Raw genomic sequence first — 26863 nt, 5'->3', positions numbered from 1 at the left:
AAGAGGCTTTTTTCTCAAACTGTCCCACACCCCTGACATCCTGTGAGTAATGTACCCCAGATATTATGAATCCAAAATATTTTTCCCTCTCTCCTCTATGCTGGAACGCAGACCGGATTTGTTTGCAGCGAGGCCTTGTCCCTCCGTCCCATGTGTTGACTCAGCTGAACATATTTGTAAAGACAGCTGTGCTGTCTGTCTCTTCCTGTTCACACACCAAAGTGCAGGGCGGAGGGGTCTCTTCATTTTTCAGATGCACACATATAGCACAGACATAGTAATGATTAACATTTGCATTTAAAGCATAACATAAGCTTCCACCTCTAAATTCTGATTTAGTGAGCCTACCTCCTCATCTTAATGCACCAAGTTGTTACCTTGCTTGGCAGCTGTAAACTGTTTTTGCAGTCTCCTACACTGTACTAGTTTATGTAAAGCAGTCAAAACGGTATAGATGTATAGGTTATTCATCATTATAAAGAATTTATTAATAATGTGTTGAACACCATTTTTTTTATGCAGTAGTATTTTGTTTAAACAGTCAAATATCTAGTTTATTTGTCATCATATGGAATATAACAACAACAACAACAACAACGTCATATGCATTCTATTTATCATCAATTCTAATTATACAGAAATAATCAATTGTTAGATATGGTTATAGTAAAGCTTCTTAATTGGGACAGCAGACAGTCTTTATGCTATATTTTATGTTTAAGGAAAGCTGTCAAATAGTTGAAATCGGAATAATAAGAATGGTAATAATAAGAAAAAATATTATGATTTTATTTAAATATAATATCTTATATATTATCATATTTATTGTCATCATACACATAATAATAATAAAAATAATAGTAGTAATTTTTGTGATGTTTTAAAAGCAATAATTCCAGTATGTTTTTTACATGTGTTTTTTTTTAAGTATATTAAAATCTTTATTATGCAGGGGCGCAGATGGGATTTTTTAACTGGGGGGAACAAGCTGCTCAGCAGTAAAGAAAAAAATTCAGTCCAGAAAAATCACCAGCTCATTCATAGACAACAGTACAATTGCATCTCGAAAAATTTGAGTATCATAGAAAAGGTCTTGTAACTTAATTAAAAAAAGCAAACTTTCTTATATTCTAGATTCATTGCACACAAACTGAAATATTTCAATATTTTTTTTGTTTAAATTCTGATGGTGGCTTACAGCTTAAGAAAATAAAAAAATTCTGTATCTCAAAAATGTTAATATTCTGTTTTGAGCTTGAATGGTTTGATTAGTTTTGAGTATAAATACAGGGTACCTCCTGGGCTAGTTCAGAACATGCAACCACACTTATGGGAAAGACTATTGACTTGACAGTTGTCCAGAAGACAATCATCAACACCCTCCACAAGGAGGTTAAGACACAGAAGGTCCTTGCTGAAAGGACTGGCTGTTCACAGAGTGCTGTATCAAAATATATTCATAGACAGTTGATTAAAAGGAAAAGGTGTGGTAGGAAAAGTGCACAAGCAACAGGGATGACCACAGCCTTGAGAAGATTATCAGGAAAAGCCGATTCAAGAACTTGGAAGAGTGTCACAAGGAGTGGACTGAAGCTAGGGTCAGCGCATAAAGAGTCACTACACTCAGACGTCTTCAGGAAAAGAGCTACAGCTGTCACATTCCTAGAACCATGCAACTCTTGAACCAAAAAAAAACATCAGAAGCATTTCACCTGGGGTAAGGAGAAAATGAACTGGACTGTTGCTCAGTGGTCCACAGTCCTCTTTTCAGATGAAAGTAAATTTAGCATTTAATTTGGAAATCAATGTCTGGAGTCTGGAGGAAGACTGGAGAGGCACAGAATCCAAAGCCCAATGTGAAGTTTCTAAAGTCAGAGGTGATTTGGGGAGCCATGATGTCTGCTGGTGTTGCTCCATTATGTTTTATCAAGTTCAAGGTCAATGCAGCCATCTACCAGGAGATTTTTGGGAGCACTTTCATCTTCCATCTGCTCTTCCAGCAGGACTTTAGCCCCTGCCCACAGTGCCAAAACCACTTCCAAGTGGTTTGCTGACATGATATTACTGTGCTTGATTGGCCAGCCAACTCATCTGACCTGAACCTCACAGAGAATCTATGGGGTATTGTGAAGAGGAAGATAAGTAACATCTGACAAACAATACAGAGGAGCTGAAGGGCGCTATCAATGAAGGGCGCTGTGTGCAATGAATCTAAAATATAAGAAAGTTTTCTTTTTTTAATTAAATTACAAAAAATAAAGAACATTTCCATGACATTCAAATTTTTTGAGATGCACCTGTATATGATCACTATGGTTACTGCTACTGGCACAATTGAGGCAGCTACCAGCTCCTCGTAGGACCCCGGGGTCAAGAGTCATAGCACATACACACACAGAGAACATAAATGTCAGTGGCAGCACCATTGTCATGTGTTTGACAACAGGAACAGCGTGTAGTGAGAAGTTGGGTACAGAGTAATGGTTAGATTATTATTGTGCTTCAGTCTGCGTGTGCCCTTACCCGAATCTTTAACACCAAAACAAACACACCCATACCTCAACAGGACCTGCTCCGGTGGCCGAAAGAGCTAAATGTGCTGCAAATGACAAAAATACCTGCAAATTAATAAAACATCTTCATCAGTTTGACAACACTTACTGCAAATACTCACAATACAAAAAAATAAAGAAATGTGTTGCAAAAACACAGACCAAACCAGAAATATTTAAGGGAACCGTAAAGTGACAAATATGGCTGGGACATAATTTATCAATGTTTGCTCTGAAAAGATCTTTGTTTATTTTAACAATCCTGGTCATACGATTACTTAGCTTTTTGTGTGTGTGGATATTATTAGCCTAAATAAGCTTACTTAATACACAATTACTGTAACTGTGAACGGTTATGTAAGCTGGCTAACTTACTTTTACAACTTACCTTACAAAAACTAAACTTAGCCTATGGTTTTACTATTGAAATGAATGAATTAATAAATGCATTTATTATATAAAAAAAGCACACAAAAAGTGGTTACTGTAATCATGCACAAATTAACCATGGATTTACTACTCTTACCATAGTTTAACCATGGTATTTATACAACTGTGGTTATACAAATGGTAATCAATTCTCAAATTTTTTTTTAGCATTTGCAGCTTGTTTTTGTATTTCGTTGTGTTGCGAGTATTTGCAGCATGTGTGCCGTCAAACTGATGAAGATGTAACTTAATTTGCTGGTGCTTTTTCTATTTGAACGCGTTTTGTGAAGTTGCAGCGCGTTGAGCTATCTCTGCCACCGTGCCTCGCCCCTTTTATGAAATCTTCACCCCACAGGTACATACGCAACCATGGCAACGACGATCGCGGAAACAAGCAATGATGACACACAAGCAAATTCAAACAAAAGCCAACATGGATAAGTTGTGTGAAACAACGCAAAATCAACGTTACTCACCTATCAAAAAGAAACAAAGAAACCTTGGCGTCCGATTCGAGCCCTTCCCAATCTGTGAGTTTCTCTCCACCGCTGGAAAGCTGCTCCGATATTTACGTGGGTCCTACCTCTTGCCTGATTGTAAACCCTCTTTTTTTTATCTGCAATCTCTCTCAATCTGTAGTCGATCTGCTAATATGCTAATTTTGAATAAAAGCGTCTGCTAAATGACTAAATGTAAATGTAATGTATGCATCCTGTGCAGTCAAATTGAGCGCTCTCTTCTCGCTATCAGGACAAGACACGCCCCTTACCGCTGATTGGCTACAAGTGTGTTTTGGGACTCGGTCAGACACACTGCGGTCAAAAGCGTGTTTCAAAAATCATTTAGTACACGTTTAAGGAGCAGCGGGCCGGGTCGCCACTACTTAGGCTACTGTACATAGCGGAAACTCAGATTAATCCTCTGTTTACCAATAGAGCCTTTCATTGAGACGATGAGGGGGACGGATCGGGTCACTATGAATCTGGGGGGGTCATGTCCCCCCCGTCCCTAGTGCCATCTGCGCTCCTGTTATTATGCTCATAATAATTAAATATTTGGCTGTATAAACCCTTCTAATGTGTGTATATATATGTGTGTGTGTGTGCATATATATTTTGTAAAGCTAACAGTTTTGGGTGACTGACACTAAGTGACAGTTTTTGATTTTCACCCAGCAGAAGGATTGCATCACCTGCAGTGTTTGTCCTATATGTCTTCAAATATCAAATAAATTATTCATGGATATTAACCTTGCATGACATTTCTGCTGCAGAAGGTCTTGTGTGGTTTTAGATTATGCTACATTACTTGCACAGATGCCTGTTTAATTGGTAACATTAGTGAATGCTGTACTTTGCCATCTGTTACTACCATTTCTTTTCCAAAATGGGTCAGGATGGTTTTACTTTCTGGTCTATTAATATTCTGTACACAGATGTTGAAATAGCTTTGGTTTTCAGTCATACCTGAGAGTTAATTTTCTCCATTTCAGGTGATTCTGGTTTCTGCCAATAAACTCACACGTTACATTGAGCCTTGCCAGCTTACGGATGAATTCGGTGGGAGTCTGGTTTATGATCATTTGGACTGGCTCAACAAAAGATTGGTGAGAACAAAATCCCTTATTTAAAATTTTCTCTCTTAACTGGTAGACCACAGTGATTCAGGATTATTTTAGTTAATAGACTGGGTAATGTATATATGATATATTCATGTGATATAGCAGGCAAAATAAAATGAAGTAACACTGTGAATATTGGTGTAATTTTAACATGCCATTTTGTAGTTTTCTAAAGGCAGTGTTATAGACTAGTTCATTTCTGTGAATCAGTTTATTTCTGGGATTCAAATGTTTTTAACAAATTGATTCATAACCATGATTCACAATATGTTCAGACATGATTTTAAATAAAAATTCTTTAGCAAAAATGTTTTCTTTTCTTTCTTTTTTTTTTTAAAATTGAGATGTATTGGTTAATATAAATTAACTAAGTAAATTAACATAAACATTCTTATGTTCATACACTGAAAAAAGTGTGGAAAACATGGCTTATTATTTGCATTTTGAATTTACTTAATGATGGCTGTTTAGTTGAAACCATATAGTTTATTATTATAGCATTTGTTAACACTATAAATTATTTTTCATGTATTTTTATATTTAATGACTTTTCTATTGCTGGTGTTTATATTTCTATTTAGTTTTAATTAATTTAGTGCTTCAACATATATATAGTTTACACATGATATGCACCCCCCCACCCCCCACCTGTTGACTGAGTATATTTAGCCACTTCTACTTTTAAATATAGAACTCAGGGCACTTTTTGATGAGTCATTTCAATGTTTGAAAAATGTAGTTTTTGAATTCTTAAAAATGTCTAAATATTTAATGCATTATTTAATTATAATACCATTTAATATTAACCTTAATTGAAGTATTTAAATAGTTAAGTATTTAAATAACGAACTCTTCTAGGTTGTTGGTGTCTGCTTATTTGTTTACTTATTTGTCCATGGCAGCTTTCTTGGCCAAGGCCCGCCCATGAGGCCATTCAGCTGACATGTCAAGCAACCAATCACTGTTCGTTTCATTCAGCGTTACGTTTCAGGGCGTGGAAATGGACGTATTTTAAGATTCTATAACGCGAACTTTAAATCTTTCACCTACTTTCATAACTCCAGTGTTTAGTTGATCCTTATAAGCGCTCGTCTCAAAGTTGTAAACGTGGCGGCTTTCTTCTTTCGTGAGGGGGTTTGGTGCCGCAGCTTCTTTGTTTCCAGGATGGAACATTAAAGAACACGACACACACAACCGGAAATCCTATAGAATTTAACCAATCCAATGACGACTTCGACACTCCTGAAGTGTTTCCACTCTTGTGCCCCATATGCATCAGACTTTTAGCCGACGGTTCGTGGGCGTCTGAGGCTGAGACTAAATGACATGAGACTTTAAATTTTGTGACTTCCTGCTCTGGCTATACTTCATAGTCATTTTGTAATAAATCCAAAAGCAAGTCCTGTAAAAAACAAACAAACAAAAACTAGGGAGTGGACATGGCAAAGGATTGATTATCTGCTGCCATCTACTTGGTATTAAAGGTAGTTTCATGTTTCATGAGATATTTGACTACATTTGACGTTCATCTAGGTTTTTGAAAAATTCACGAAGGAATCCACTTCCCTTCTGGATGAACTTACCGTCATCAATGAAAATGAGAAAGGAAGCCAGGCAGAGAAGGAAAGGTAATTTGTCTCATTATCTCCACGCATGAGCTCCTAATTAAGAATGTAATTTCAAGTGACACTGTTTTTCTGTTAGCTATTAGCCATTCTTAAATGTGTAATTAAAATGTTTAGTGCATTTAAAAAGCAATCAAATATCCAGAGAAACCAACATGTTTGTTTCATTAAATGGTCATGATTTTATAGACGCAAGCTCAAAAAACAACACATCATTACACTCACAGGTCTTCAGAGAGCAACATCCTGCCTTCATTTGATCCCGAAACTGTCCTACAGACTGGTAAGTGTCGATCTTTGCTGTCTGTGTTTGTAATGCATGTAGACTGTGTTTTGAAATTGCAAAACTGCCTTAAGTTATTTCTGTAATAATTTGGTTTCATTTGTAAATCTAGTTGCAGAAGCAGATTTTGGTTTGGGAATTTTAACTGCATTGCTCTATCCAGCATGTGATGTCAACAGTGAAACTGTTTTTCCAGCTGGCCTGTAACTCCATTCAGTTTTATTGGTGGGGTAGAGCTAAGAACTTGGCTTTAGTGTTGTTTAACACTCTTAAGCGATTTCACAGCTTTTGAATTTGCAACTGAAGCTGGTTTGTAAAGTGTTGACTCTGCCCTGATCAGTATGTTTCTGACACCATGCCCTACTCTAAAGAATGGCTCCAATGAACTTCTGTTCACTGTGAGTGACTCTGCTTTGAATAAATAATTACAGACAGGCTTGTGCACCAATACCATTGAATTGTGAATGCCTTTTAAATGCCTTAAAATTCAAATTGCAGGCTGAATTGTGTTTTTAAAGTGAATTTAGAAGGCAATTCAATTTACAATTGCTCTATTATTTTTCTGTATGAAAAAACATGCTTGATTGTTTCATTATAAATGTATTTTAAAATGTCAAAAAATATAAGTTAAAGTTTTTATGTATTTATTTTCACATGAATCAGCACTCTTCTGCCACCCCTGCATTGTTTGAATGCAAATGTTTAATGCACATTTGTAGATGTAAATTAACTTTTAAAAATAAAATAAATGTAAACAAATGTTAAGGTAAATTTGTAAATGAAATATAATTGGCCAAATATTACCTGTGTAATAAAGGATCATATTTAACTTGAACATATTGGAACTTTGTAATGTGAATATTCATTATTGAATGTTTATTGAAATGTATGAAACATACTTAAATTTTTGCCTATTTTGTTCTTGTTTTGGCTAATTCAGTTCCTCTGTTTCTGTTTTGCCTAAACCTTTGCCTATTAAATTCTTATTTATTTGTAAGGCCAATTTGATTCATATTCATGAAAAGCAACACATTCTTAATGAATCCTGTATTTTGCCTAAACTTTGCTAGAATAATTTAAGTATTGGCACAAATAAAAACTCAGCAGTGGTACAAAATTAGTTTTTCCTCTGTTCCTTTCTTCTGTATTTGAGTATGTCAGTTTGTGTCTAATTTAGGTGACATAGTGGCTTAATATATTCATACTGCATCGATTCAATCTGTACTGCTTGACAGATGGGAAAATTTGCCATCGCATTTGCATTCTTAATTTTCTTTCTGTTTGACACTTTGCCTATGAAACATTTAATGACGGTTTACTTCAATCAGTTTTCAAATGGCTTAAATCTTGATTTCTGTCCTAAATGTTGTTTTTCTTCCTCTCTTGCAGGACATGAGTTGCTCTCGGAGCTGCAGCAGAGGCGTTTCAATGGCTCTGAGGGTGGAGGAGGTGGCACAGCCTGGTCACCCATGGACGATGAGCTGCTGGCTCAGCCTCAGGTGATGAAGCTCCTGGACTCTCTGAGGGAACAGTACACAAAGTATCAGGAAGTTTGCCGACAGCGCAGCAAACGCTCCCAGCTAGAGGAAATCCAAACCAAGGTCATGCAGGTAAAACACTGGGGGGGAATATAAGAATTGTAAACCAAAAAAGGATCACTTTCAGATAGCCGGGTTGTGTTGTAGAAGAACTGTCTTTAGGTTGCCTTTGGTGCTTTTCAGCTTTCAGACATTCCAGTTTTCTTTGTTTGAGCCAAGAAGCAAAACTGTGTTGTACAAAGAGATATCTTTGCCTTTTATGAACACCACATGATGTGGTGTAGTGTGAGTTTCAATTTCATCTGTCCACCATTTTGCTTTATTTGTATGTCTAAATTTCAGTAAGGTTTAAAAAAGACATCTTTCTCCACAGCATCATTTCAGACTGTGGCTGGGTTTTAGTACTTTGGTGAATCAGCAGTCTTGGTCCACAAATAGAGCCATTTTTGGTGGTTCTTTGCACCATTCAATCTTTACAGTCTTTCCGCAGAAAAGATTTGTCACATAATTCTTACACAAACGGTGCTGTGCTGTATTCTTGGAAGGCTTACAAAATGCACTCCAACAAAATTCCCACTGAGAATTCGATTACCTTCGAGAATCACTGGTAGAGAGCAAGGCTATGAGGGGGACTATGTGTCGCATGGTTTTAACGAATCTCGCAGCTTTCAAGCTTAGAATGAGGGAAAATTATTTATTCAACATAGCTTGTAGGTTTGAATAATAAAATAAGTCCACACAAAGTCTAAGATTAAATCAGTCGTTTGAATCCATGAACTCTCTCAGAGCGCGCTTAATCAGCGCATCAGTGACCTGCACGCTGCGATACAAGACTCGCTCGCATTTCAGGACAGCTGACAGAACTGTCACTTGTCACAACTGACTAATCAGGTCGTTGTTGCATTGTCACAAAAATGTATAATAATTTGCACACCTTTTTAAGAATTTTAAGCCATTTTGTACTCATGCGCTCCAAAGGCATTATGTGCCCTCACAGTCACATCCAAAGCTCGTGCGTATAAAGCTGACTCACGAGTATTTTAATAAGAGTTATTTTCCGTAGTTTGTTGAGTTTAAGCAACTAAATACAAACAATATTATGTCTGATGGGTGTTGACAATTAAAATGGTTTCATGGCACTCTATAATAAAATACAGGGGGAAAAAGAAAGAATAGGGGGAACAAATCAATAATTAAACAACACTGCGTCGTCAGTGTTGGTGTTGTATAAGACACTTGCTATTAACATCAGGTTATATGAAAAACAAGCTCAAATAGAGTTAACAAAGTCTTTGGCTGGCGAAAGAGGAGATCTGTGTCTTGTCTGCATCTGAGGCAAGTGCAGCATTATATGCCATAATCACCTTTTACAGGTTAGGATATAACGTTTATTTATTTATTTTTTGCTGTTTAATACACTTGGCCAAAATCTCATGATATAAACGATTAAGCACTTATGCACAGGACATTTTAAACGTACAAAAGTATATTGGCTAGATGGCAAAAAAACTACTTCTCCAGTCTTCAAACACACAAAAATAATAGCCTTTACAGACATAGTGTTTGAGTAAAGAAATGCTGTACTGTTCAAAGTTATTTGTTTACCCTTGCTTTGTGGATAAGCGGAGATATGTCTCCTCCAGGCTGTGCGCGGCGCTCAATCTGAGTGGAAGCGCGTGAAGTGACGAGGTTTCGCGAGAGCTTGAAGATCCAATGGCGTTACGAAGTTTTACAAGCTCCTTTAAATACTTATCATTGGTTAAATATTTCTAAAACCCTGTGATGATAATAACGAATTATAATAGAGATATGAATTTTGGATAGTTTTTCACGGCACATATCTCTGTCTGCCATACTAAAACGCCGCCCCTGGAGGAGGGGGATCCACCAAAATGAGGTGCCGGACCGGATTTTGGAGATTCCGGATCCGGCTTGTTCCAACACAGATTAAGCCCTGTGATTTCCACAAAAAAATATTAAGGAGCTGTTTTCAGCATCACTGGAATAAATTACATTTGAAATGTTTATATAGAAATCAGTTACCTTAATTTTACATCATTTCATACATCATTTTATTACTTTAAATTGTTAAATATTTTGCAGTATTATGTTTTTCCCTTTATTTTTGATCAAATAATTGCAGCTTTTATATTTTAGTTTGTGTGTTTGTTTATACAGTATACTATGTGGATATGCACAAAATCGGATTTAGGCTGATCGTCTGAACGAGGCTAAAGTGTATAAATGGAACACAGTTCATTGATGGAGCTGATGAACTGATGATCTGAGTTTAGGAGAGAGAGAGAGATGCAGTGCAAAGCAGGGGAACGCCTGGAACAGAAATAAGAACCACTGGTTTAGGACATTGATTTTGAAATGTGTGAATCCATTAGAATCGTTAGAAAACAGAATCACGATTCATATATATATATATATTTTTTTTTTTTTTTTCGTGCACACCTAGTTTTGACAAAAACACTTCCTCTTCTCTAAAGCAGCACAGCATGGCCTTGCCCCCCTTGTTGCATGTTCCAAGGGCGAGGTTTATGTAAATTTCAGGGTTTGTGATGTCACTTACCCGGGAAGTAACTTGTTGCAGTCTCTACGAGCCGTAACTATAGGAATTACACTGCCATGATTTTAAAAGATAATATCTCCATTTTCATTGAGCTTTCAACGTCATAACTTTGCAGGTATTTTTAAGATGATGGTGAAATCAGAGGTTGTGTATCATATGAAAGTCTCTCAGAGCCTTTTGTTGGATGAAACAAAAATGTCTGTTTCCATGGTGATCAGTATATTGGAAGGTGCAATCCTGTGTGTCGGAAAATAGTTTTGGCCTACTTCCCTTCTGTGAAAAATTGCGCAGGGAGGGGTCATTTGTAAGCCACAGTGCCTGAAGCAATTACAGACAGGAAGGCGAGGTAAGCAGCGGTTCTTAAAAAGTTCAGTCACCTCAGCGTTAGACAAATTAATGACTTTCTTTACAAAGCAGACTCTCTTGCTGCTGTTCCAGACTTTTCATTTGCTCCCCTAGTTCATTAAACAATAAAAGTTAAATTAATTTGTCTTCCATTTCAGTTGTTATTCCCATTTTTACCTCTCAGCTTGAGAATTGAGACTGAACTTGCATATCAAGCAAGCTAATTAAATGGTTCGTTCACTCATAAGTGAACAGTTTGTAATTTTTTTTTCATCATGTTATTCCAAACCTATATGCTTTTCTTTCTATGCAACACAAAAGGATGAATTTTGAAGAAGTGCAAAACACCATAAAGTTAATTGATATTTGAAGACACAGTATTTGTGTGGAAACAAGACTGAAATACAAGTCATTATCACTGACAATCTTCCATTTTGCTGCAGCTCTGAAATCCCATTTGTTCTCTGATACTCATGTTCTTTCAAAATGTGACAGCTGAAAGATCATGCAGCCCTCCAGACATGCAACCCACATTTGTCTTTTTGTAAACAAGTAAATATCTGATTTAGTTTTTTCAAAAAAAAATTTTCCTTGTCTGTGTTTGTTTCGTGTGTGAGCAGGTTGTGAATTGGCTGGAGGGTCCTGGCACAGAGCAGCTCTGCACACAGTGGGGGATTGGAGACTCCATTCGTGCTTCTCAGGCCTTGCAGCAGAAACATGAGGAGATCGAGAGTCAACACAGTGTAAGTACGACCACAATCTCTAGTGCATGCTTTTTTTTTAGGTATGTATAGGCTCTGTGAAAAGCAAATTGGGACTTTTTGAAGAGTTTTTACGTAGGTCTGTTCCATACAATGACGGTTTAGCGTGACCATGTCAATAAAGATCCAAAAAAGACATATAATAGTGTGAACGTCATCCATATGGCTCATGCACTCATGTCTACAAAATTGGCATCAGATGATGTCTTCAGTGAAACATATATATATATATATATATATATATATATATATATATATATAATTTTAATTTTTTTGCAAACCAAAATAAAGGATTGCAGAATTTAAGTGAAACAGTGAAATCAAAGCAAAAGCAGTGATTTTGCGACACATTTTTTGTGGCCATAGCTGCTAATTTATTTGCATTTTGTGTTTCAGTCAAGTGTGAACTCGCAATAAACTTGTTTTTTCTCAATACTTTAATTTTCATTAGCAAAATGTAATTTTCTTTCGCAATACTTCAATTCTTTTATATGTGGCATTAATTTGACTCCATATCACTGGTTTTTATAAATATAAAAGCAAACTTGTTTATATATAAATAAAAAAATTTTAACATGCATCAGTGTGATTAAAAACGACCTAAAATGAAAGAAACCATCTTTAGGAAAAGTTTATTTGAAGTGTAATTTTTATATTTATTATTATTATTATTTTTTATTATTTTTGGCTTACATCCCATTCATTTACATAGAGAGGGAGGGGTTTATGACCTTTACTACAGGCAGACACCAGATGGCGATCAAAATGGTTTGGCTTCACTTTTCAGGGCATGTGTGGCACAACTGAACTAAACAGCTATGTCCACTGGTACATGTAGTCTTTTAACCAGTGAATTGTAAATAGTGTACATTGAATACTGGTGGTCACTGTGGTATTTGGCCTTAAAAGTTGTGAACCACTGTTGTAGACCGTAGAACTCAAACAGTCAGAGCTTCTGAAAGAAAAATGATCTGTCAAATCAACTGAAGTTAAGTCAGATGACACTAAAATGCTACATGCTACATTTTAATTCCTGCCAGTAGGCGGCGTTATTGATGTATTTTACTTGCAATCACATGCTGCTCTTCTAGAATATCTGTGCTGTGATTATACACACTTTGTTTGAGGAAATAAACATATTTTGTTTAGGTTCACTTTTAAATCTTGGATTCAGGCTGATCAGAGCTTTATGTTTACAGTCTTGGTAAATGCATTTGATTTGCTTTAAAGATGCGGTTTTCACCAACAGATTTGCACAGTTTTCCTGGAGGTCAGCTGTTTGGCCATCTGTCTCAGGAGTGGTTTGTGGTGTACGTTTGGCTTGTCTGAAGTAGTTACTGCCTGTGTATTTCTTCAGTGTGGTTTGTGGCTCACTGAGATCACAAACAGCCTCTTTGATTTACAGGGATCTCTTTGACGTAGAGTTGTTGGTATTGATGTTTTGTTACAGGAAGGTGATGTTTTGGAGTGTGTAGATTTATGGTTTGTTGAACAATGCCCTCTTTGCCATGTTGAATTAGGAACTGAGCCAATTATAGACATTCAATCCATAGGTTTTGTAAAAGTGATTTAGTGTTAGTCATCATGCAAAGTGATGCCATAGTGGTGAGCTTTCTTGGAAGATGGTTTAGCAGTGGTGTTATTTCAACATTCTGTGAATAGGGATTTTGGACACAATATTCCTTTATCTTGAACCAATAATTTTCAAAAGAACGTGATATAAAGCAGCTGCGTATATATAATACTGCGAGTATTATATAAATACATAAAATGTATATAATTTAATTTTTCTTTATTCCATACTGACCCTAAACCTTTGAATGGTAGCAAGCGATATTAGTAGTTTTCCTTGCCTAAGCATTCACCACTAGTTAACATTACATTGATAAGCTTTTATTATGTGTTAGCCTAGTTTTTCTATGAAAATGTATGGGGGAATTAATGTGGTGTTAATTACAAATAAATATTTGATTAGTTTGTTTGATACGGTTAATTTAATGGCCTTGTCATCAGTCCATAAAGTGCAAATGTTCTACATTTTAGAGATTTTGTGGTGTTTGTGAATCTTTGGGTATATTTATGTTTCATAGGATCTGTTGTATCCATTTGACCTGAGGCGTTGGTGTACTCTTTATGGACCTGAAATCTTTATGAGTGCTGGTGGTTTGTTTAACTGTGTATTAACCGCTCACGTCATGCTGTTTGCTGCAGGAGTGGTTTGCTGTTTATGTGGAGCTGAACCAGCAGATCGCAGCCTTGCTGAGCGCAGGAGATGAAGAGGATCTGATGGAGCTCAAGGGTCTGCAGCAGCAGCTCAGTGACGTCTGCTACCGGCAGGCCAGCCAATTAGAGTTCAGACAGAACGTCCTGCAGTCTGCCCATGAGTTCCACATGACCGCACAAGATGTGAGATTCAATACGATCAGATAATATCACTAGATCTTCATGGAATCTGCACTCACAGAATTGCATTCTAAATTAAAGCTCTGCAGAATTCCACAGAACACAAACACATTGTGCATGTAGATACTTGTAAATATTCTGTCTGGCTACTTTGATGCTTCCGCTGTCAGTACGGTGTAATACTATCAGATCTGTTTAAACTTGACATTAAGTCAAATTTGATGATTTTTACTTTTTAAACATACAGTTCTGGGTTCTAGAGCAAAAATTTAGGCGTCCTAAATTTAGCACTGACACGGCCATGAGTTTTAAGATTTTCACCTAAATTGGGGAGTTATGAGCTACTTTTAGCCTTAAGATCTTTTGGTAATACAGGCCCTGGTCTTTTTGTGAACAGTTCATCTGGGCCTGTTATTCTGAATGAAATCTGATTGAAATGCAGCAACTTGCTCAGCCTGTGAAATAAATGTTCTTTTCATTTAATAATATGAATCCCTCTTAGATATTCATCCTGTGCCCTCTATTTATCTGACTCCATTGTGGTATTTAACACCCGCTTCTTGCAATCCTATCTAAATTCCAGAAGGATAAAAATCAAGTCTCGCCCTACTTTCTGTTTTTCTTTTGTTGAATATCCTGTTCCCCTTGGGTGTTTGTCAAAGTACAGAAATAAAATGTCTTGAAGTCGACATTAAATGCCATTTGCACACATTTAAAGCCACAGATTTCCTCACCGGGCAGCACAGAAAATCAATGTACACATTCATTGTGAGCCTACGTATTACTTAGTTAATAATTTTATTGTTTATTGAGTGTTTCAACTGTATGTGAATATATATACATCTATAGAAAGCTGCTTTCTGATGCCACTGTCATATGTGTTTGTCACAGATGTCCCAGCAGTTAGACGGGCTGTTAGGCATGCTGTGTGCGGACGTCGCCCCTGCAGATGGAGCTGCAATCCAGCAAACTCTAAAACATCTGGAGGAGAAACTCAAGAGCGTGGGTAGGAAATGCTGTTGTCCTACTCGTACGTCTGATCCTGGTTTATGTAATTAAAGTTTGATAAACCAGAACTTTTGGTGCTTATGCATCATATAACCGGATGACTTATTTTCAAGAACCACCCAAGACATACGAATAAAATAAAGTGTGTCTGGTTGTCTCGTCATTTATTGGTGTTTGATCATGAAACATGCATTTTGAAATTAGCAGACACTTGTATTTAAAGCAGCTAATTACAAAAATAATAATCATTCTTAAACTGACGTAAAACATTCATTAAAACAAAGTGTAATCTGCTTCTCCATTTTATAATTAGTGCTTTTAACAACATATACATTTGAAATTATTTTATAAAATATAAGCCTTGTTAATGCAACTTTATTTCAGAATGACTGGCATTAGAATCTTAAAAGTGTCCTCTCTTTCTGTGAAATTGAGTCTCTCACTGTTTTCCAGAGGGTGCCTTGCAAAGCTTGAGAGAAAAAGGCCAAGTACTGCTTGACCAGATGTCTACCCAGACATCCTTTTCCTATGGCAAGGATGTAAGCATTGAGAACAAGGAGAATATCGACCACATTCACAGTGTCATGGATGACATGCAGCTCCGTAAACAGAGGTTCCTCTTCTCTTTTCATCATTTTTAATCATGGACATGGCACTTCTGGTGTACCAAACAAAAGCGATGATGGCCTGATGTGTTCGCTTGTGTTTTATAGGTGTGAGGACATGGTTGATGTCAGGAGACTCAAGATGCTGCAGATGGTACAGCTCTTCAAGTGTGAGGAAGATGCTTCCCAGGTCAGAGCTTGAAATTCAGACGACGATACGCTTAGAAGTGGGTCTGTATTTTCTGAGGGGCTGTAAAGGCCTTTTAATTTTTTTCGCAGGCAGTGGAGTGGTTAGGAGAGTTGCTCGATGCTTTGTTGAAGACCCACATTCGACTGGGAGATGATTCCCAGGAAACCAAAGGGCTGCTGGAGAAACACAAGAAGTTTGTGGATGTTGCACAGGTATTTTGAATGTCCTCAGGTGCGACTTATTTATCAAAATTAATTTGACATGAACCAAGAGAAATTAATCAAGTTAAAACATTACCGTCTACAGCCGCGAGAGGGCGCTCTATGCTGCTCCAAAGTGTTCCTGTAGTCTACAAGCGGCAACATTCTGATCTGAAAAATGAAGCCTACCCGGAAGTGCGAAAAACTGCAATACATCGAAAATCCGCCAGGGGAAGGTCCCAAAAGGGAGCAAATGTCCATAGCCCCCACGTTAAAATGTCCGTTTTCACAGCATAAATTCATGTTTTTACAAGTTGTTCCCATGGACTTTTATTGTATTTTTCGATAGCTTCCGAGTGCCTGACAACTGTGAGGGGGGGTGATTTTTTTTCTAACTCGTTAGTTTAGATCGTATTTAGATATAAAATATATGACAATAAGGGTGTGGTTAACTTTGAGTGACAGCTTGATTGACAGCTGACAAGGCAGCGCCACGGAGAATGACAACAAGAAGCGCCATTTTTTAATACAGTTGATATATAATACTACTGCTTCTGTATCATGAAATGTAGTTTTAAGAGGTTTTCAGGCGAGAATGTAGTTGTTTAAAGCTAAAATCTGTGGTTTATTTAAAGATTTATGAAAATTTTATCCAGTTGATCCAGCGATGACCGGGCGCTCTGCGTTCATGTACCCCGCCTGAAGCAGTCTTTCCTCGGCTAGACCTTCTAAAGTTTGCCGCCAATGCCGCGGACTCTGGCATCTCTGAAGTGGTTAACATGAGATATAATTCATCTTGTGTATATCTAATGGGCGATTTTTGGTCTCCTAAATCTATAATTTTTTCCCTGGGCAATCGTTTTGGCTGAGGGAAGTTTCATAACTTTATAAGCTATTTAACTTTACCGATGTATGGTTAGACTAGAGCGCTGACTTTGTATGTTTAACTGAATTGTTTGCTTTATTTGTATAGCTTCTTATACCTTTTACTTATACTTTTATAATGGCTAATATTGATAAAACTGAAATTTTTGAGTTTGTCATTTTAAATTTTAATACAACGAAGATGATCTGTAATGTTGTTTACTGCAAAATCTGTTGTTTAGTACAAATGCACATATTGCCTGGAACATAAAATGTTTAATATTTTTATATTATATTTAAAATGAAAAGAGGCAGGTTTGTGTTTTATATTTTGTTTTTTCATAAATAGGCAAACATGATGTGTAGTTGAATATAATCAATATGCGTTGCCTGAACCACATTTGTGTGGCTATAATGTTTAAGATTTCTTTTAATGAAAACGAAAATAGTTAGTATGGTGTTTTATAACATATTTCGTTGCCTAAAAGGAGAGATAACCGAATTTGCAGAGCGAGCTGAGTGAAGCGCGCTGCGTCAGAAGGTGGGCGGGGTTAGGATTTCCCAAGATTTTCCAAGATGGCGCAGCCCATACCCCCCATAAACGGCTTCAAACCCGTTCTTCAGAAAGTCTATGGGTGACGCCACAGACGCTGTCCATATTTTTTACAGTCTATGGTAGTCTACACTGAAAACATAGAGCGCCCTCTCGTGGCTGTAGACGGAAATGTTTTCTCTTGGTTCTTGGTTCTAAATAAATGCGACTTATAGTCCTGTGCGACTTATATATGTTTTTTTCCTTGTCATGACGTATTTTTGAACTGATGCGACTTATACTTAGGTGCGATTTATAGTCAGAAAAATACGGTAATTTAAAAATTAGGCATTAAAGTAGATGTGATCTAATTTAATCCTCATACATTTTCATGGATATATATATATATGTATGTATGTATGTATGTATGTATGTATATGTATGTATATGTATATATACAGTACAGACCAAAAGTTTGGAAACATTACTATATTTAATGTTTTTGAAAGAAGTTTCTTCTGCTCATCAAGCCTGCATTTATTTGATAAAAAATACAGAAAATACAGAAATATTATTACAATTTAAAATAATTGTTTTTAAATTTATTATACTTTAAATTATCATTTACAGCCTTTCATTCAGTTTGTGAATGAAATGAATGAGTATACAGGGTCAGTCGGCCAAGCATGTAAATCTCGATCAGCAATCAGTAGATACAAAGCTCAGTTATAGGTGCACATATGCTTGTTTTCATATTTAGCATACAGAACATAACTCCACATTTAATCCACGATTTATTAATGTGAATATATTATATATGAACAGTCTGACCAAACAATTAAAATGTTTAATTATGCAAGAAAACCTTGCGCTTTGTTCATCTGAACAACTTATTTAGACTATTTATTTAATGCGAACATGCACACACTTTAATAAAGCCAAATCAGTTTTTGTCACAAGTAAATATACATTCGTTGACTTAAGCAATAACACATAAGACTCTTCTTCGCCACCTGCTGTGGCGTATTTGTGTAATATGAAGAAATGGTCACTGAACAAATCAGTGAACGAATCTGAACTAATCATTTTGGACGACGAACGAAGGGAAAATCAACGAATCTCTTGAAATAATAAAAATTTCCAGCACTAAATTCCACGCACCATATTTAGTGACCCGTCCCGCAATAAAGTGCCAATTTCTTAACCTGCCCCAACCCGACCCGTGGGCCCCGCGTGTTATGAGACGACCCGCGCATCACTAATGTGTATGTGTGTATATATATATATATATATATATATATATATGTGTGTGTGTGTGTATGTTAATTTTCTCTTATCGAAAGATAGACTTTAATAAATTTTTAATTCTTATTAGTAATCCTGTTTTTCCGATTCCGATCCTTTTTTTTTTTTTCTTTTAAGAGTATTGTGTTGTTAATTGTTGGAGTATTCAGCCCATGTTTTGTTATCGGTTCAGTAACCACTTCCTTTTCTGCTTTCAGAGCACCTATGATTACGGCCGCCAGCTGCTGCAGGCCACAGTGGTGCTGTGTCAGTCTCTGCGTTGTACCACTCGCTCCTCCGGGGACACGCTGCCCAGACTCAACCGTGTGTGGAAACAGTTCACGGTCACGTCTGACGAGAGGCAGCACCGACTGGAGATGGCCAGTACTTTCCACACAGCTGCAGAGAAGGTTGGTACAGTTCTGCAAAACTAATGTCATACCAAATCTAAACGAGTAGTTTAAGGAAAACTGTCACCATTTACTCACACTCTTGACGTTACAAACCTGTATGAATTTCCTCTTCGATGGAACACCATGGGAGAAATTTTAGGCGAACAGCATTATTTTCTCCTTTTTGTTCCACGGAAAATATAACAGCAAATGGGTTCGCCCCTACATGAGGATGTATAAATAATTTTTGTGTGAATTGTTCCTTTTTAAATGTATTGTTTGAGTTAATTTATCATAAAGAGCCATTGTTAGTTTAATTCTATTTATTATGACCTCATAAATAACTATGGTCTTCCTGTTGGCAGCACTAATGTTTTTTATGGTGGAGAAAATTTGCATATTTGTGTATTTCTTTAGCAAAGTTTAATGAAAGCAAACACATTAGAGTTCAAAAGGCTATGAATTTGCATATTGTTCTTCCTTTATCATCATCATCAAAAAAAAAAAGTTTTGGAATATTTTATTCAAGTAGTTTTGGATGCCACAATCTTTACAAAGCCAGATGATTTTGATGTAGACTTTTGGACCCCACTGTATGTTAAACTAATATCTCATTAATAATAATAGAGTTTCAGTGATGTGATCACATTTACGGTCTACAAACTTCCCAGCTGTAATATCAGACAGTAACTGGCTTTCTCCCTGCCTTCAGATTCTGAGAGAAAGCCCTGAATCAGCCGAGCTGATGGTGGATGTGGAGCCATATGAAGAGGTGGAGACTGTGGGGAAAGGTCTGCTGGACAGGCTCACTGTGCCAGTCATTTTCCCTGATGGGTAAGAACCGAAAGGCCAAAGTACAGTGCACTTATAAAGCTCTGCTACTCTCCATTTTCTCTTAACTATCATTAGTCTAAGTTAGGGGTGTGCCATTTCATACCATACACGATAATAAATTAGAGCCGCGCAAACACCAAACCAAGCTCTTCTTCGCTTCCTCCTGTGACTGAACGGACTAATACACCTCACCCGTTTAAACATACAACATGAAGCACAGAACAACATGAAAAGCTTAATTCAGCACCCACGCACGGTTCCCTGCCTACAGTGTGCATACAGAGGGCCGTGTCTACAGCCCTTAAAAACCCAATTGGGTTTTGTCTCCTCTTGCTCTTAAAACAACAAATACATACAAAATTGTTACCTCAAAAGTATCCTAAAAAATGGTCTGTTATGTCTGAAGTGAAAGTAAACAGTTGCGAAAGAAATGGTATGTGTATCATATTGGATGTATTATCTCTTAAAGTGACCACGCCTAATTTACTAGCTGCTGTCAGTATGCTTAATGTTAAACCAAGAAATGAAATGGGGAAAAAACCACTCACTGTTCTTTACTGTTGTAGTTTTAAAAATAATTAATCTATATTTAATTTATACAGTAAAGACTATGCAATGCTATTTACATTTGATCATTCAGTTTCTGTACCTGGACACCTACAAACTTGAAAAAATTTTATTGTTGTTTAATTTGTATATTTGTTTATTTGTGCTATTTATACAACTTCAAACAGGACCGACTGGTAAAACTTGTACCAGAGCCCCACAAACCCCAGCTACAGCCCTGTACACCGGTCTGCTAAAGTCGAACACACAGCTACTGCTGCCACCTTATGACAATAGATTTACACTTCAAATTAGGTAGTCTGTGATTGAAAATGCCCTTTATTTTGTTTGCACTAATAAATACTGCTGCCTGCCATACCAATAAAACGTTCCATGATTTTTTTTTTTTTCTATATCATCATAAATATCGTTATCGCAAATATTTTTGAAATATCGTAATATAATTTTGAGGGTATATTGCCCACCCCTAGTCCACTGTAAGTACGCATATCCTTGCATGTTCATCTTTTTTTTTCATTTATTTTTGCCATTTGTTAGCTTTATTTTGATAGGACAGTTGGTAGACTGGAAGAATAGTGGGAGAGAGGGGGTGGGATTAGGCAAGGTCAGCGAGCTGGGACTCTACCTTGGGATGCACAAAGCGCAACAGCTCTATTTGTCGATGCACGATGCGGCTAGCACCGCCGACATGTTAATCTTAATTCTATATGGATCAGCATTCACAGGATTTATTTATTTATTAATATGTTGAAAAATCTTAATCATCACCTTTATTATTATTACAATTAATAATGGTTATGAATTTACAGAATTGTGTAGCTTGAATTCCATTTCACTTTGAATAAAAAGTGTTCTTTTCCTTCACTTATTTATATATGCTTATTCAAATTCTTATATTTATGTACTTATTTTTTTTTATCTACATGCAAAGTCCTGTGTGTAGATCTCGTAATAGTAGTAGTAGTCATCATTTCTGACATATTCATACATTTATTTAAAATGTTCAATAGAATTGGAGTTATGATGTATGTTGACTGTTTTTCTTTTACTATCTGTTCTAATTCATTAATTTTAAAATACTGAATTTCCTTGTGTAATAATTCATATGTAAACAAATTTATATTTGCCTCAAACTAATGTAACCTATCCAAGCCAAAACTTTGAATATGTTCATCCTTTATTGGATTGCTTTATCATCTTAGGCTGTTATTCAACAATTTAAGATGGAAATGTTTTGTTTTTGTCATCATTTCGTTCCATCCCCATTCGCCCTGGTTGCAGGAGCGAGCAGTTCTTCGGCAGCCCGGGCGACATGGCCTCCTCGGCCGAAAGCATCCGTGAACGCATGAAACTGGTGGAGGAAAAGAGATTCTTACAGGAAGAGGCGGATCAGCGGCTGGATGAGGAGGCTCTGGAGGCGGGGCCCAGGGAGAGTTAAGAAGCTGATACCCCTCATACCCTCTTGCAGGAAGCATTGCAGATGGCAGCACAGCGCTTGATCCTCACAAGCATCTCGCTGCTCTGCCGGCTCGGTCCAAATGTGACCCAGATCACCCACAGTCTCTGTTGTACTTCACTTCACCAAGCCATCTTAATTTACAGAGCGACTTAAAGACTCCACGGGATTGCGTTGCATTACCTGTGTGGACAGCTGAGTACTAAATCGACCACACTACTTTGAACTCTGGCCTCCCTACAAAGCTTTACCTTACCTATCAACTCTTTCTCCTCCCAGCGAGGCGCCTTGAGCTTGTAATGGTGCTACTAAACCTATAGAATGTACATAAAGCAGCATCTTTATCCCATTTGTATCTAGTGCTCTAGATTTGTAGGCCTTTCCTGACCGTAAGCATTGTATTTTCTATTTCTTTCCTTCGGTTGCTTTCTGTTGAGAATTACCAAACCTTCTCTCTTGTGCCAGGAGAAATATCCATCCACAAGGCCTTTGCTGAAGATGGTGTTTAATGTAGAAACGGGACATGACAACACATCAGAAACTGAAGCTGTTGTAGTTCAATAATGAAGGTACAAACAAAGCAAAGCTTTAAGGTCCAATGTCGAATTGTTTAGAGCTTTGTTTTGACAGTAAAATGTGATACGGAGCTATGTTTCATCTCATAAATTGTCAGTCTAATTCGTACGCTGCTTGCATATTGATGCTTGTCGTAAAATATTAATTTCATATTTAATTTCCTTCTTTTTTGTACCTTGCGTACCATTTAAATTGTATAATGCTTTTGCAATTTTTAAAGGCTATAGAGTATTTTATGAAAATATCAGTTGTATAAAATAAATGAAGAAACTAAGACTGGAGAGGAAAGGCTGTCTCTTTTTCAATGTCATAAAGCTGGCAGGTTGTTACAGTTTACAGGACTTTGTTACTGTATGTGTGCTTTGCATAAATCTGCCCATATTGTCCATTACTGTACATGAATATTCTAGCACCCTAAATAAACATGGGCAATATTGCATTCATTTTCTATTTTTGTCAGTGCATTTCTGGCTGATTATAACAGTTGTTATGCATACTAATTTACTACACCAGTGTTCAAAAGTTTTGGGTCAGTAAGAGTTTAAAATGTTTTAAAAGCAGTCTCATGCTATTTGATCAAAGATACAGTAAAAAAACTGTGAAATATAACAATTCTGATAGATGCTTATATTCTGATTTAATGCAAGAATGTCAAGAAACATTTCTTTATATTATCTTTATGGAAACCATAATTCTTTTTTGGGGGGGGGGGGGGGGGGGGGCTGTTGGCTGGTTTGTGCAGTAAAAATATTTCTAAAAAATCTTGACTAATTTTTATATAAGTGTTTTCTTATAACTTCCAAAGATGCCAGGCTGTGAGTGCATAAGTCAAGCAGGTCATTAGTTGCCTGCAGCGTTGCTGTTCACTTACATTCTCTGTAACCTGTGCAGCATTTCACGAGAACGTCTTTGTCAGCTGTGTATCATTTCTGACAAGGCTAAGATATTTTTATACTGAATATTTCATACTGCTTTAAAGTTTTACTCCAGACTTCAGCTGCTCGCCTCAAACTTTTGCTTGCTCATTATTTTATATCCTCACTTAGTTTGTACTGAGAATCACTGATACAATTGGACATTGATTTAATCTCTCTTAACCGATCCAATACACTTTTAGGTCACATTTTCCCTAAAAAAAAAAAAATGAAGTAATTAAATTTAGCAATTTAGAAAATTCTCTCATTTATTTATTTGGTATTGTTGTAGCTTATTATATTATTGTTAATCATTTTATTTAGTGATGTTATTATGTTACTCAAGCTTTAGGCATCATCACAGCAAAAAAATCCTGTGACAAATCAACGTTCATCTTTTCTGATTTTTTTAAAGATGTAAAGGGTGTCAGTTTTAACGTACATGATTGTCTTGTTTCCAGAAAGCTTAGTCGCAGAGTATGTGTGATGACTGGCCTGAGAATCAGTGCTCTGTCTAATAATAAACTTCTGAGTTTATCAGGGCCCTTGACAGATGGCATGGGTGTGGCACGGGGCCACGGCCCTTCTTACTTAGCCCTGCTTTGCCTATTGCCTATTTTGCTCTCTTAAGTCTATTTGATTTCTCAGCTGTCTTAGCAGCTGCTGCCTCTGTACTGGTTTTTGGAGGACTGCTGGGATGTCTGTAACAGTGGAAAAAGACAGACCCTCTGTGACGATATATATTTGTCTATACTCTTCCTCACCATGTTCTCTGTGACGGGTGTCCTGCATTGTAAAATCATCTGTGTAAAATGCTGATTAATTATTGAATGTAAAACGCACTGCTGAAATGCTCTTCTAATACTGCCCTGTTGTTATAAATGTCCCCACTTTATCTCAAAACATTTCCTCCATCAGGCTTTGGTAGGAAGACCTCATAGGAGGACCTCAGGATGTTCTGCAGACACTATTGTCCTCAATGGAAAAGACAACATTACTGCAGCAGTATGTGGTGAGATGCTGAACTAAAGGCAACTTTTTTCCCCCTTTGTTTCACAGTGATATTTCCAAAAGGTGTTTTTTTTTTGTTCCAGGAATGCTAAAAGTATAAAATGTCCATTATTACAGTATATGATGCACATCACTAAAATATACAACTGTTCATAAGTTTGGGGTTGGTAAAATTTGAAAAATGGCAATTATTTGTTAAAAAAAGAAATACAGTAAAAACAGTAATATTGAAATTTTAAACAATTTGCTGGCAAAGCTGAATTTTCAGCATCATTACTACAGTCTTCAGTGTCACACAAACTTTCAGAAATCATTCTAATATGATTTGGTGCTTAAGAAACATTTCTTAATGTAGAAAACAGTTGGGCTGCTTAATGTTTTTGTGAGTCCTGCCATACATAGCTTTTCTTTGACATATAGATCAGTTCAATAAAAATTGTGACATTTACTTTATAGTCATTCTAAACCTGTTTGACATTTACGGAGCCCCGCACATGGCATGCAGGAAAAAAAATAGTAGGCTAAATCATGTGCACGATTTACTAATTCATTCACTCATACGTACAAAAACGTGCACATGATTACTATTGTGTTCCCTCGATTTACTATTTTGTTCACTCGAATTATAAATTGTGCGCACAATTTACTAATTCGTTCCCTTTAAATCGAGGGAACGCAATAGAAATCGTGTGCACATTTTAGTACATTGAGTAAATGAATTAGTAAATCGTGGGCACAATTGATTTATTTTTTCTTGCATGTCATGTGCGGGGCTCTGTAGATATTATCTGTGGAACATAAAGGATCTTTTGAAGAACATTGTTAGCCAAACAGCTCATTGATTCCATTGACATTTCTCAAAATATTAATATCATCTTTTATGTTCTGCAGAAGAAAAAAAAAGAAATGGACAGGTTTTTTGCTTGTACTGTCCCTTTAAGAATTTGGGGACTATTTCTCTTGGGATTGGTATTATCAGAGTCTCTCTGGCCTTTTCCGTCCATTATACTGTGGTTGACTGATAAACATTAAAATCTGCCACCTTCAGATAACCTTTTATTCATTGACATTTTTTTTAATTGCTCTCATCACTGTTTGTATCATTGTTCTTTTGCATAAATCTGTACTAAATAAATGTATAAACAACATTGTAGGTATAAAAATACTGCACATCTGCCAAGAATACTTGACTCGGGTGATGGTGTACCTTTACTCATGTGCCGGACTGTTTATTGTTGCACATTGTTGTTGTTTGGTGGAATAATGTGTTTGAAAGAAATATAAGGGATTTCTAAAATCAGTTATTTGAATAATTTATTAGCCATTACATTTAATAGGAAGGAACGTAATGTGGCTTTCTGGAGGTCTGTGGTTTGGAACAGGCATTTAAGGACCGAACAAGCCTCTTCTGTGCTCCTGCTCATTTTAAACACTTACTACAACATGGAACGATGCCTCTGTCATTTCTTACCATTTAATTATTCTGATGACAAAGTATAGTTTCAGTGAAAATAAAGACTTCTGATGGAATTAGTTCCAAAAAAAAAAAAAGAATATTTATGTAATTTATATAAAAATGTATTATTTTGGTCAAAATGTTTGACTTTATTGTGGAACACAAAAGATGTTTAAAAAGAAAAAAGTATGGTTTCAACATATATTAGTTTAGCCTCGAGCACTGAATATGCATGTTAGAAGGATCATGTGACACTGAAGAATGGAGTGATGATGCTGAAAATGTATCTATATCATCACAGGAATAAATCACACTTTAAAAAAACTAAAATAGAAAACCGAGAACACAACTGCCTTGGTGAGCAAAATAGGGGAAAAAACTTTAAGGGGAAGAAAATCTTACTATGCCTAAAACTTGACATGGCTTGTGTGGTATATCAAAAGTGTTTTGAAGCCATATCATAATGTGACGGACAAAAATGTCAGATATTCTTGCCCTCCATTTCAGGTTTTGTGAATTGGATCACTGAAAAGATTCAAGCAAGATTAAAATGTTGTTGCCTTGCTCCTTAAAGCAGCAGATGTTGTGATTTTTACAGTGAATGACTTGCAGTGCTTTTCAGTCATGCCTTATGCTTTTTATATTGGAATATAGTATTTGCATGGACTTGTCCTTTTGACGAAATGAGACAAAATGACTAAATAATGGCAAAATGGTGAGCTATTTTGCTAAGAATAATTGTTTCCGATATCTTCTATTGTGTTGAAAAGCGAAGGTTAGTCATAGTGAGACATGTGAGGGGAGGGGAGAGTGCAACAGACTCAACGAAGCAACCAAAC

The 26863-nt window shown here is 36.5% G+C and overlaps 1 protein-coding gene across 1 annotated transcript in view; it reads left to right on the top strand.

The window, feature by feature from the left end:
- LOC132095473 (SEC14 domain and spectrin repeat-containing protein 1-like) overlaps positions 1-23086 on the top strand; it is a 38074-nt gene extending 14988 nt beyond the window's left edge. Inside the window, exons 7-19 of the mRNA XM_059500513.1 lie at positions 4474-4587; positions 6136-6230; positions 6455-6510; positions 7900-8120; positions 11592-11714; positions 13944-14138; positions 15027-15141; positions 15597-15756; positions 15857-15938; positions 16028-16150; positions 19037-19228; positions 19923-20044; positions 21893-23086. Coding sequence (XP_059356496.1) covers positions 4474-4587; positions 6136-6230; positions 6455-6510; positions 7900-8120; positions 11592-11714; positions 13944-14138; positions 15027-15141; positions 15597-15756; positions 15857-15938; positions 16028-16150; positions 19037-19228; positions 19923-20044; positions 21893-22049 — 1755 coding nt within the window. The 3' untranslated portion in view covers positions 22050-23086. The remainder of the gene's footprint in view (positions 1-4473; positions 4588-6135; positions 6231-6454; positions 6511-7899; positions 8121-11591; positions 11715-13943; positions 14139-15026; positions 15142-15596; positions 15757-15856; positions 15939-16027; positions 16151-19036; positions 19229-19922; positions 20045-21892) is intronic.
- Positions 23087-26863: the final 3777 nt, after the last annotated feature.

Source organism: Carassius carassius, chromosome 19 (genome assembly GCF_963082965.1).
Source record: "Carassius carassius chromosome 19, fCarCar2.1, whole genome shotgun sequence".
NCBI lineage: Eukaryota > Metazoa > Chordata > Actinopteri > Cypriniformes > Cyprinidae > Carassius > Carassius carassius.
The sequence above is the reverse complement of the archived record's forward strand: the minus strand, read 5'-3'. Positions and strand labels throughout refer to the sequence as shown.